The sequence below is a fragment of the Mesoplodon mirus genome (assembly GCF_964341445.2).
Source record: "Mesoplodon mirus genome assembly, chromosome: 2".
In the NCBI taxonomy this organism is placed as follows: domain Eukaryota; kingdom Metazoa; phylum Chordata; class Mammalia; order Artiodactyla; family Ziphiidae; genus Mesoplodon; species Mesoplodon mirus.
Window position 1 is genome coordinate 44479545 of NC_138977.1, and position 13762 is coordinate 44493306.

The following is a 13762-nucleotide window of genomic DNA, read 5'->3' on the forward strand; positions in this document are numbered from 1 at the left end:
AATGTGATCTATATTTACAATTCTATTCAGTTTAATCAAGCACAAGATTATAACAGTAATATTAATATATGCACACATGTGTACACGTTTGTAAGCATATGTATATATGTGTGTATACACCACAAAACTCAAGGGAAGCGTGGCAGTGATAAAGGCCCCTAAGGATGCAGTTCTCTGGCAGGACTCAGGGCCTTCTTTCACCCCTCCCTGCTTTACCTGCTCCTACTCTTTCACTGAAGAGTCATTGCGTCTACGTGCCAATTGGCTCTGCCCCAAATTTCTCACTCTCCCTTATATTCAACATAGCGAGCATGAATATTAATCAGGTCATTTCTGGTAATGAGTTTCCTCAGCACAGTGTTCATTTTCTTTTGGTTTTGATGGGTCAATAAAGTGTCAATTGATGCCAGCCAGAACATAAATGACCCTGCCAGGAGGAATCAGTCCAAAATAACCTGTTGTTACCATAAAATGGTAGGCTCATTTTGAAAAGTTTAGCACTTTCTGGGACAGCGCTGGTTGACTGACCGAATTCTAAGGTCAATGGTGAAAAGTCACCAAAAGTGGTGCAAGCACAAATATTTCAAATAATTCCGACAATGAGAAAGCTTATTTATAAGGAAAGATTATTTGTGCAATCTCAGCGTCGAAACAGTATATGGAAATTGATCACAAGTTTATCTCTAATTTTTAAGATCATTCTCTTCTCTTTTCTCTCTCCCCTTGCTCCCTTTTTTTTTCTCATTTTCTGTATAAAAATGCAACCAGGCTGAACTAAAGCAAATTGGTTTAATTCCCTGGAGGGAGCATGAACAAATTTTCCCAGCAACTTTCTTCTAAGGCATTTGTGTATGGGTATGTGGATGGAATGTGGAAGCAGTCAGCTACGTAAACCAGTAATCAAATGAAACACTACCCATTTCAAAGTGCCCTGAAACAGCATTAACATCACCAGTTAAAACACTGGGCTTGGGAGAAAGAAAAGTGGCCAAAAAGAAAAGAAAAAAGTAAACATGTAGGTGGGATATGTGGTAGGGGTGGAGCTGGTACAGAGGGAAGAATAAAATCCACAGGGAATTAATTCCTTTTCAAAAGCAAATCTGTCGCAGGAGTGCTAGCAGGAGGTCTCTTTGATGGTATAGAAGAAAGGAGTAAAGAATACATTCAATAATTTCATCAAATTGAAATTTCAGCAGTTTACCTAAATTGCCAAACCATTAGACACTTATAAACGTGTTTGTATGCACTCACTTTGAGCCTTTTCTAAAATAACAGCTAAACAGAACATGATTGTAATAAACATTAAGGGTTCTTTTCTCTTTTATGGCAGAGACTTCTGTTGAAACACTGGTCCTTCAGGATCACCAAGGGGTAGGACATTCCTTCATTCCTCAAACAGTTGTTCAACAAACGCTGCACAAATCTGAACTCTTTGTGCAGCCCTTGATGTTGGGGATACAGAGATACAGAAGAATTCTTACAGATCTCAAAGAGATCTATAATGAGACTGGCCCCAGGCCCCACTCTCCTCACATCCGCATGGCATGCACAGTACCAGTGTTTCCTCTCAAGATGGTTTCCACAGTCCCGTGGACTCTGCCTATGACCACGACCTGGAGTGGAGACGGCCAGCAGCCTCCTCCACAGAGGACCCTGACCTGACCTTGGAGCTCATTCGGCCTGCACACCTGATGAATAAATGCACTTGTTCTCTTTCACCATTTTCCCTCCAAATGATTTTTCTAAAAATCTAACCAAGGACATGCAAGAAAGGAGCCTACAATTGCTTACAGCTCTGGGTGGCCCCAGATGCCTTGGGGGCAGGGGATGGCTTTCTCAGTGGCCTGGCCGACCGTGGCCCAGTCAGTGATTACCTGCACAGGAGTGGCGGTCTTGGTAGAAGCCATTCCCACAGGTGGACACGCACTGGCCATGCTGCATCAGCAGGGGAGGCTGGCAGGACGAGCACTCTAGCCCACTGGTGCACGTGGAACACTGAGGCTGGCAGGCTGACTCGGACAAGGTTGGGAGAAAGAGAAAGGGAATCTCTGATTAGTTCAAGGGCACCACCCAGTGCCAATTCCTACACAGCCCAATTCTGAGGCTCTGGAGACACAGAGAACAAAACAGGCAGGAAAATAACTCTAGAGCCTTCATTTACGTAGCACATATTTCATGCCAGGCACTGTGCAAAGTGCTTTACATATATGAATACATTTAATCTTAACAACAACTCTACGAGGCAGAGAGTATTAATCCCAATGTTAATACTCATAGAGGTTAAGTAACCTGCTCGAGGTCAAGGTCACATGAAGCTGGCATTGGAAGCCAGGCAGTTAGGCTCAGGGGGCTATGCTCTTTTCTTCTTATCCAATTGCCCCCAATATCTTTCTCACTCAACCATTTTACAAGAATATCCCTTATGGCAGAGATATAAATAACTTCCCAAAAGGCTGAAGATTATGAATCAGGAGAAAGAGTAGGGAGAAGTGAATAATTACAAAAATAATAAAAGTGGTTGATTTTTATTGAGGCCTGACTACATCCTAGACACTATTCTAGGCACTTTACATGTATCGACGCATGTAATCCTCTCAAGACCCCCCTGAGGATGGTACTGGTATTATCCCACTTTACAGGTAAGAATACTGAGGCACAGAGAGGTTATACTCACAGCCAGGATATGAACCTACACACACTTAAATGGATAATTAACCCCACAAGTCAGAGATAGGAGAAAAAGTAACTATGGCCTCAACCAAGCCAAATTCTCCCAGGTAAGAGCTCCCTCCTAGATGTACTATAAGAATTCTGATTGCACATGAACCCATTCTGGATCCTCTGGTAACCCACAAGAGATAAGCTCTGTTACCAACTATCTGTGTGATATTAAGCGAGCCAGCTAATTCTCTGGCCCACAGATTTCCCATTTGCAAAATGAGAAAGTTCTCATAAGTGATCTCAAAGGTTCATGTCACTCTAAAGTTCTATCTTGGATTATAGGAGGGGTTTTTTTTTTAAGATATTTTTGATGTGGACCATTTTTAAAGTCTTTATTGAATTTGTTACAATATTGCTTCTGTTTCACGATTTGGTTTTTTTGGCTGCAAGGCATGGGGGATCCTAGCTCCCCGAACAGGGATCGAACCCACACCCCCTGCATTGGAAGGTGAAGTCTTAACCACTGGACCACCAGGGAAGACCTTATATGAGGGTTTTAATGACTGACACCAAGCATCCCAATGACTATCCTTGAAAGTTTTCAAAAGTGAAAAATCCAGCCATGACTACCTAGTAAGCATCTGACTGCCCCATCATCTACCTCCCCTGGAAGCCTGGAAACACCCATCAAATGTTAGAAGAAAGAGACTTGCAAGCAGAGAGGTCAAGTAGCCTATGGATGACATTACTCCCTTCTAATGGTTTTTGGAAATTGTTCATTTCCTGCGCCATGACCCCATCCTGGACACCAGTGAGCCTCAATCCCCCTCTGGGCTGTCTGCCTGGAGCCGTACCTAAACAGAGAGCACCAGCTTGGTAAAATCCCAGACCACAGCTGTGCACACACTGTCCATTCCGCAGCATCTTTGTGGGGTCCTGACAGAGGTCACAGTGGTCTGGCGACTGAGAGCAGGTCAAGCAGTCTGGGTGGCAATGAACTACAATCAAGGACAAAGAGGAGAGCTCAGTAAAGACCATGTGATTTCTTTTACATCCTTCTAACAAAGGATCTATGGGGTATATGGACCTGTATAGAACACAGAGAACAGAAAACTCTGGTCTCTATGAAAAAGGACCCCAAATAGAAAAACTGATTTCAATGCAAGATTTCAAGGAATTGCTCCTTGTCTGAAATACCATCACTGTCTCCTGTCTCCTGTCTCCTTAAAGTGAAGACGCTAAAAACATTACCAAACTAGCCCTACTGAATGCTTCTACCTCCTAGAATACCTCTAGAAATAGGAATGACTAGTGCCATAATATTGAATAGATGATTTAAGCAGATTCAATCATTTATAATTTCTTAAATGTTCTTCTTAACCTTTGATGTGCATAAAAGGTTAGGACATAAAACCTACACTGCTTAAAAATAGTTATTATTTTCTTAAAAAAATACAGTCAGTTTTCTTCTTTTTCTCCACAATTTCCAATCTCATTCCCAGTAATTGGGATCATCACTGAACTTAGTGGTAATTGTCAGCAAAGGACGTGTTCAGTTTTCGAAGTTGTCAAGGACCTAATTTTCAAGGTAGGGGACATTATAATATGCTAAATATTTGTTTTGGAAAGCCCAGAGAGCCACTTTAGTGAAGGTAACGTAATTAAACCCTAAAGTTGCTATTCTTTTCCCATGGTAAACTCTTCACAGAAACACTGATTAGCCAGAATACATTGAGTACAAGTGCAACTGCCTATATGAAAAACTGCAACCCATGGATGAAAACAATTAATTATGAAATATGAATAGAAGGAAATGCGACTTCTCCAAGAGAGACTGAGCTTATAGGCAAATTACTGCTCAGCCAGAGCAACTTTAGTGCTTGCCAACAATTATTAACTGGAACTAATTCAACCCCAGGTGATTTGAAGGCAGAGTTGCAGAACAAGTAGATAAAATTTTCTTTTGGAAGAAATTAATGAGTCTTTAAACTTCAAAAACCCATCTGAGAACTCCAAAAGCCATCTGTTTAACAGTTCACCTTAAAGAAATGAACGTCCATAACAAACTTTCAGCAATTTTTCTTCTATCTTCAACAATGGAACAGTCCTAATGCATATATTTGCTTTTACAAGTTGTCAAATATTATGTTACTTGACGTTCACAATAATTTTGCAAGGTAGATAAGGCTGTTTTATCAACAAGAAAATTAAGATTCAGAGAGGACCAATGACCTATGCAAGGTCACATATTCATAATCAGTAGACTTTGGCAAATACATGGACAAAGCATCATTTGTTAGAAAAATTAAGAATAAACAAACAAACAAACCCAGTGGGTGACTAAAGAAAGTGAAGCAACGGGTGGGAGGAGAGGAGATCTTTCTGAATGTTTTGGCAGTAAAAACATCTCAGCAGAAATAAACGGGACATGGACCTACCTGATGTGCAATCTGGACAGCACTGTCCCTTCACCACCTGAGCTAGTGTGGCTACTGGACACGGAGGACAAGAGGGCTCATAGCAAGTTACCTGAGCCCCCCGGCACTCACACAGCTTGCAAGGGCCATCCTTCCACTTCTCCCCCTCCTGCAGGAAATGGTAAAGAATGACGCTGTTACCAGAGTGCAGAGATTCAGAAGACAGTTTGCTGGTGGAGAACGTATAATTTCCATAAGAGACAAGGTGAAGGCTCCTTGTCAAACCTAACTCAAAGCTAACTCTGAAATAGGACAGTGGTAGAAGAGTTCTAAATTTAAAAGGATAGCATCTCTCCTTCTTTGTTTATAATTGGTTTATTTTAATGTAGAACCCAGGCAGAAAGATAAAGTGCGAAAGCATTCTGGAACTTCCAGAATAAGCAAGAAGCATATAACACTTGTTTCTCAAACCTATCTCAGCCAAAAAACAAACAAACAAAAAAAAACCCACACACACAAAAGGGGATTACTATGTACCTAGTGATTAGCAGGCACATTAAATACAGTCTTTATAATAACAGTAGGAATCTATTTTAAATCCTGAATTTCCTTATTGTTATTACAGTAAGAGTAACAGTAGGGTCTTCGTATTTTTAAAATGACAGCTCTTTCATGTCCACTTTTAGTGGGCTGTGGATGTGCCATAGGCTTTCTCACACTGAATATTCTTTTCAGCCAAGCAAACAGTGGTAATAAACATTCGTACTTTGACAGAGAGTCCAAAGTGAATTATAAAGAGCAATTCCTTTTTGCTTGCTGGCCTATTCACCCTGGAGATAGAAAGGAGAAAAGGTTCCTACAAGAATGTTTAGGGAGATGAAAGAGGGAAAACAAAACAGAATAAAAGAGCATACTTGAAAATAAAGCTCTGATAAAATGTTTATTAAGCCAGCTGATGTTAAGCATTCCAAACAATTAATGTGACAGTATTTAGCAACAGTGAATGACAGTGTTAGAAAAATGAGGAATATTATCTTGAGAAGGTAGAATTGCTTCTCTTCCATTTCAAGGCAGACTGGGTTCCTGGCCCCCTTATTCTATAACCTCAAAAACTGTAAGCTTGCTCATGTGAACAAACACGCTTTAAGGGAAACACTTTTTCCCTTAAAAAGAAATCATACAACGTTGTCCTGCAAACAACTTAGAGAGAATGAACACTCAGTAGTGCCTGGGGAACAAACACACCCCAGACCCAAAAAGCTCTCTCTTCAGTGTTTTGCAGTACATGAAATTGTGCTGATGGGTAAGCTGAGTTTTCCAGGCCAGAAAAAATGAGGAGAAAATCATCACAAGAAAGGGAAAGGACCTATGTAGGAGCTTGTAGTTGGAGAAGTGTTAATTATCATTTGTAGGGCAAAAAAATAAGCTGAAGAAAGGAGTATAAGTTCAATAAATCCAAGTCTTGGTTATCATTACAATTCTTAACCCCAGACCACATTGTCATCAAATATGCCTGTTAAAAATACTAAGGCACTAAGGTTCCCCAGGACAGTTTATGCAGATACTTGCTCAAAATGATTTTATACATATCTATGTACAAGCTAAAAATCTATACTTACTGGAATATGTTTAACTCTACTCGCATTTGAGGACATCTAGGAACAGAGAGAAACAGAAACATATTTATTGTTATACCACTAAAAACACCATTAGGCTGATCTTTTCATTTTTTCATTAGGAAATATCCATTCTTCCCCAAGTAACAAGCAACTTCATTCACTGGTTAGGAGTAGAAATAAAATCTATATCAAAAACAAGAAAAGTATAGAAATATGAGGTGAAGAAAACATGCCTAGGGAATATTTTTGAATTCCTATTCTCACTTTGTGCTGGGGTATTTGGCTTCAATTCCCCTCAATAGGAAAAGGACTTTGCAGTTAAGAGATCTAAGCTTATAAGAGCAAATTCTTGAAACTTATATGGTACTGGAGCATCATGGGGATTTGTGCTTATTTAAAACAACTTGCTTTTGTTTAATTCCATTGGGCTTAATTTACCTCCAAAAATGGACAGGGAAATTAATACTGTGATTGAGGGAGAAAACTTGAATTCAATATTTACAGAATTTAATCTCCTAAATTCTTAGGAAACAAGGATGGCTAAATGATGAAATATCAATATGAAACTATGCCAACAGCATGATAATAACCATAATAATGATCACATTTTAAAGCTTTCTTATATGCCAGATATTGTTCTAAGTTTATACATATCATCTCAATAGACCAATGAGGTAAGTACTATTTTTATCTCTATAACTGAGGATTAAGTAGCTTGCCCAAGGTCACAATCAGTATGTGGCAAAGTAGGGATTTGAACTTAGAGCCTGAATGTTAACCCTATGCAATACTACCTGCCCAGCTTATACAAAAAACTGGCAGGTTGACAGATGCAGTTTACCCAAATCGGGAGGAAAAATGGCGTAGGAATCACTTCACAAATCAAAGTACCTAATCCTAATTCTTATAATCCCTTTTTGATTGGTCAATGATGCGATTGTACTTATGATCAACTGGCATACTTTTAAGAACACATTGAATTTATCAACATTCCAAGAACCCCATGTGGAAAATAAGGGCTATATAAATAGAGCAAATTTGAAGAGATTAAGATAAATATTTTTCCCTTGGGGTATACAATAAAAAAAAGTACAGACTTAGGGAGAAATAAAGCTTTAGCTAATAGAGTTTTAGAGTTGGACTATTGCAAAAACCTTCTAAATGGACCACCTACTTCCACTGTCGCCCCCCTCCGTCACTGGCTCACGTGGCAGCAAAAGTAATCCTTTTGCAAGTAAGCCCCATCACAGCACTGTTCTGATCAAAACTGCCCAGAAGCTCCCATCTGCATCAGGGTAAAACCAGGGTCCAGGCCACCTGCTGGACCTCATCTCAACTCCTTCCCCCCTCATTCCTTGCCTCCAGCCAAACTCACTTTCTTGGACATGCCAAGCACACTTCTGCTTCACTGGTTTTTTTATTTGCTGATCCCTCTTCCTGGTATGTTTCTCCCCCAAGATATCCCTGGCTCGCTTCCTCACTTCCTTCAGGTTTTGCTCAAATTTCTCCTCATGAGAAGACTTCCCCCATCATCTGAGGTAAAAGAGCACCTCCCCCCCTCAGTTACTCCCCAGCTGCCTTGTTTTCCAGGCAGCACCCATCACCACCTGACACGTGTGTTTGTTGTGTGTGTCCCCACACTAGAACGGAAACTCCCTGAGAGCAGGGACTCTGCATTCTGTGTCGGCTTCTGTATCTCCAATACCGGGAACACAGTAGGTGTGCAATCACGTTCGTTAAACAAATGAATGGGTAAAAGAAATGAGAAGGAAATGCCCCCTCATTAAATTAGTTTTGAATGATTAATTTTTGTTAGTCTTCGGTTATTAGCCCGATACTCACAAATTCTGCATTTTCTTCATATACACAGTAACCATTCCTTGAAATGCATTCAGGACAGCATTTTCCATCTAAGTGAATTAATTCTTCACCCTGTAGAAGTAAGGGTTGCACAGGCACATATCAAATTAACATCTCCAGGTAGCAGCGCTGAACTGTGAAGCGGCTGAATTCCCTGACTGGAATGAAAAACCTTAACCCACCCCTCTCCTTTGGCCCATGACTTATTCCATCTCCCCTGTGCTATCTTCCTATGAAAAGCCTAGTCAGTACAGTTCACCCTTTCCTCCAAGTGCTTTTGCTTTCCAGTTCTGGTGATACTTGTGCATGATTTCCTACCCATGACCAGGAATTCACATGAAGAAGAAGAATGGCCAAGAGTAATGTTATAGTCTTGAAAAGTTATGAGTTTCAGAAAAGGATCAGGCTACCTTAAATATACAAGGCTTGAACTTGTGAGTTGGTTTCATTAACAGTGCTCAAATCAAACCAACACTTTCCCCTGAATACAAAATCAGACACATCCCTATATGCACAGACGAAGTCTCGGGCATAAATTAAACAGCAGAAAACTAATTTCTATTCAATATTCTGAAACTGTTATCCAGTTCACATAATCACTATTTAAAAAATTATAAGGGGAAGGAAAGACATGCCACACTAGGAAGGTAGATATTAAACTTTCAAAGTTATCATTTTAACTTCCCAACATCAATCATTTCAAATTTTTTATTTTTATCACAAAATAATAAATGCTTACTATAAAAAATTAAATAACTCTGAATTCTATAACTTAGAAAACATAATTTCACTGTAGTCCTACCTCCCGGGGAATCCGCTATTAAAAATACAACCTCTATTTACAATTTTTCATATGCATATACTAACATCTAATATCTATAGGCTAAAGAGTATTCTTTAAAGCACTTTCCACTTTCTAAAGATATATCTACTTTCTAAAAGATGGTGATGTTTCTTTACATGAAGACATTATTTAATTTGTGATTTATATTACATTTGAAGTGCAAAAACCATCATAGGTAAAAACGGAATAATGTAAAATTGCATAAACAGAATAATCACAATATTTTATGTTTAAAAACGCTGTGCACTAAAGAAAAATATAAAATAAAAGCATTAGTTGTCTTTGAATTGTAGCATTATGAATGGATTTTAAAGTCTCTTTTCTATTTCTCTCGAGTCTTCAATTTTCTAAAATGAATATGTATTATTTTAATGAAGGAAAAGATCCCTTTTAAAAGAAACACAAAAATATATGAATGACTGTAACTTTTTATAGTATCTGAAAAGTTATTTCAAAAAGGAGGGAGTTAGATAGATCACTGTTCCTCAAAATTTCATGCCAACCAAAGGCCAACGGAGAGCAGAGTGTGCTATAAGGAACAGACGTATTTATATATAAATTGTTTTGCAGAAACGTGACAAACCAGCTGGTAGTGAAGGCCTAACCCACAAACACAGTGAAATTTGCTTTCAAAGCATATAAAGGGGTTTATAAACATGTAATCTAAGTCACTTAAAACAATGTTTTGAAACAAGACAGAGTATGTGTACTTCTATTAAAGAAGAAATGCATGAGAGATTCTCGAGTGCCCGCTACAATACCTACAGACAAAACTGAAAATGGAGCCTGCAACACCCGGATAAGGCAAAGAAGGTAGCTTTTCTGAGTCTTCAAATGCTGCTGTAAATAACAGCAAGCCCTGCTCCTGGGGAACAAGGATGCAGGTTTGGTGAGGTAGGAATTTCTAAATAGATTTGCTATTTATAGACATCTGGATGCCCCACTCTGCATCAGTTCACTGTGGTGGGGAGCTTGCTCTAATTAGCATCTGACTTCGGCTTTGAGAAAAATTGCTTTGTGAAAGAAAGCTAACTTTTTTCTTTCTAAGAGGATTCTGCTGCTTAGGCCAGATGGAATTTGCTAACCCCTCTCCACTGAATCACACCAACATTCATCCATCAGACGAAAGACTGTGTTATTCCACTAAGCTGCCCATTGGAAAAGAAAACACTCTTTTGTGGGAATTTCCCTCTGCTGGAGAAAGGAAAGGCACCTCATGTTTATGGCATGCCTACCCTCTTCCGTGCACTTTGCCACAAGCTTTGATCCCCCCATCACTTTATCCCTCATACATGAATGCGAGGTCCTTTTTTTTAAAAAAAAAAGTAAATTGACTTCTTCATCTGAATTCATGCTCAAAGATAATACTAAATATAGAAACACATGGAAATCGTCATATTGCACTATTCTACTGTTGATTTATTTATGTTTCCAGGTCCAGGAATTTGGTTTTATATATCAAAGACAAGGGTCATGCCACTTTCTCCTTTTTTTTTTTTTTTTTTTTTTTTTTTTTTGCGGTACGCGGGCCCCTCACTGCTGTGGCCTCTCCCGTTGCGGCGCACAGGCTCCGGACGTGCAGGCTCAGCGGCCATGGCTCACGGGCGCAGCCGCTCCACGGCACGTGGGATCCTCCCAGACCGGGGCACGAACCCGTGTCCCCCGCATCGGCAGGCGGACTCTCAACCACCTGCGCCACCAGGGAAACCCCACTTTCTCCTTTTTTTAACAAAGAAAAACTGTTTGCTGATTTCAGTGCAATTCGGAACACTGCTGTTGATAACAGTGCAATAATCATTACAATGGTGCATGCACAATTTTGCCTCTTTCTCTAGAGGTTTACTTTTCTGCACCTTTGCAGATGTAGACACACTCAGACTTATTCCACCTTTGGTATGCAAGATTAGAAATCAAATGATCTTGATATATTTTAGAAAAGGCAGAAAGTAGGGCAGAATTGAATAAAAATACTAGTAGCGTACTTTCACTGCTCCCCTTGGCAGATTTAGTCATTTTCTCCAGGTGCTCCTAAGGCATTTAATTCATATTAATTCATAACCATTGATGTCCGTGCAGATTATAATTTCTGTTTATGTATCTGACTTCCACCAAAGCCTGGGAAATCTTGAGATTAAAATGTGCCTTATTCATGTTTTTATCTCCAAACTAAGCAGAAGTTAGGAAGTTAGTATCCCAGGCTTTCATAAGGTCATTAGCCAGAGCTATTTACAGAAGTATGGCACAGAAGGAAGGCTAAGGGATATTTGTGTAAGATTCAATTTTGGTTAAAATTTCACCTCTGGTAGGGTATCCAGTTTAGAACCTAGTGCCTTAAAACAAAATATGGGTACGTGCTAGTTGATTCAAGATCTGGAGAAACAGACTGACTAAAGGCATTAGAAGTCCTCAATTCATAAAAGAGAAGATGGAGGGCTTCCCTGGTGGCGCAGTGGTTGAGAGTCTGCCTGCCGATGCAGGGGACACGGGTTTGTGCCCCGGTCCGGGAAGATCCCACATGCCGCGGAGCGGCTGGGCCTGTCAGCCATGGCCGCTGAGCCTGCGCGTCCGGAGCCTGTGCTCCGCAACGGGAGAGGCCACAGTGGTGAGAGGCCCGCATACCGCAAAAAAAAAAAAAAAAAAAAAAAAAAGATGGATAAGACTGGGAGGAGGATGAGTTAGGACGAGATAGTGCTATGGGGTGACTTGGGGAACCCGGAGACCCTTTCCACTTACTGAAGCAGCTGCTCCCCATTTTCCTAAGAACAGAGGACAGGAACTTGTTTATGCTACCAAAGGCAGGAGCCATGGAAGACTGGCAGGTACTTGGAAATGTATTATACTGGGGATAGCGGGTCAAATTATTTTCTGTGCCTGAGACTCTCTGTTTAGACCTGACTGAAAATAGGTGGCTAAAGGACCCACCCTACCAGGATCCCTCTCCCGGATTTCCCATAAACCCTGGGATATTAGACACATTAAAACCTTGGAAATAACCCAGCATCCTCTGGGCAGACTGCCGAGGCCAGGAAGCTCAGCCTCAGCCCGAGAGCGAGGGAGACAGAAAAGGGCCCTGACTAGGGTTTTTCTCATCTTCATCCAACCATTCTGATTCCCCTGACATAAAGAAAGAAAAGCAATGAAAAGGCATGTGGAGGGAAATAAATCTGCAAAAAAAGCAAGACCCTCTTTACCTACATGTGTCTTAGCTCTACCAAGACATAGAAGTAGAAGGCAACATGAAAAAGAACTCTGTCGCTGACAGCCCTGTTTGAATGGCTGTTCCTCTTCGGGAACCATGTTCAGAGGAGCTGAGGCGTGGGGGAGAAGTAGAAAGAAAAATGCCTTCACAGACACCCAGTGCTTCAGATCTTCCAAGTCTGCCTCATCGACTCAAGTTGATAACCCCGCGGGAAACTGGTGGGGCAGATAGGAGTGGCGAGGGGGAAGGAGGCAGCTTTAAAAGCAGTTTGTTGTGCAGCGGATCAAAATCGGGTGCAAAGGGGAAAAAAAGCCATCTCCCCACAGTATACATCTATAGTCCAAACAGAGGCTACTTTGTTAGAAGATTCTAGAAATTCTGCAGACAGCAGAAGTCAACAGAGGTCAACAGAGTTAATTATTTATGAGGTTTCCCTCCCTGTCTCTTTAAAACAAAAACAAAGACAAAAACACATTTCATTTTCTTTCCCGGTGGATTCACAGGAGCAGCCTCTAGGTGTTGGCTCTCCTTTCTGCTAAACGCTGCCAGCGGGGCCTGCAACAGAAGCCGGGCCACCGGAGCACCTGCGCACTCTGTTTCACAACCAGAGCGAGCTGGGCGGCCACCAGCAATGAGGCCCAGCTGCGCTGACTGATAGGCTAATGTTCCATGTCATCCCTTCCAGTCCGTGTCTCTGGCTCAGGGCTTCCCATCTGACCAGACGCACTGAGAGCTAAAGGCTCCAGGAGGCTGCTCCAAATCAGTCTAAACAAAGAGTGGCATTTACTTCACACCACAGAATCCTCATGCTAAAAGCCTCCTTGAAATTGAGCGTTCAACCTTGAAATTGGTCGTCCCCTCTGCTGCTGAGAGGGAAGGGACAGGTGAGGGACCACCCATCCCGCTGGAGACAGTATTGCAGTCCAAACGGACATGCCTTCGTTTCTTACCCAGGCGCACTCCACTTTGGCACACTCCCCAGTCCGGCAGGTCACTTGGCTACGGTCACACGTGCAGAACTCACAGGCCGAGCCCTTCCATATTTCATCCTGGTACCGCACAAGCCCCCCATGCGAGCAGCTTCCAGCAGGAGACACACAGTCCTCGCAGCATTGCCCATGACGCTGAGCCCTTCTCTGACCCTGAGGAAACAGAGAGAACG

The 13762-nt window shown here is 41.3% G+C and overlaps 1 protein-coding gene across 1 annotated transcript in view; it reads right to left on the reverse strand.

Annotated features, from left to right (window-relative positions):
- FRAS1 (Fraser extracellular matrix complex subunit 1) overlaps window positions 1-13762 on the reverse strand; it is a 471586-nt gene that overhangs the window by 238727 nt on the left and 219097 nt on the right. Inside the window, exons 9-14 of the mRNA XM_082632535.1 lie at window positions 13551-13742; window positions 8540-8629; window positions 6698-6733; window positions 5100-5247; window positions 3516-3659; window positions 1875-2009 (exon numbers count right to left, since the gene is read on the reverse strand). Of these exons, the coding sequence (XP_082488661.1) occupies window positions 1875-2009; window positions 3516-3659; window positions 5100-5247; window positions 6698-6733; window positions 8540-8629; window positions 13551-13742 (745 nt within the window). The remainder of the gene's footprint in view (window positions 1-1874; window positions 2010-3515; window positions 3660-5099; window positions 5248-6697; window positions 6734-8539; window positions 8630-13550; window positions 13743-13762) is intronic.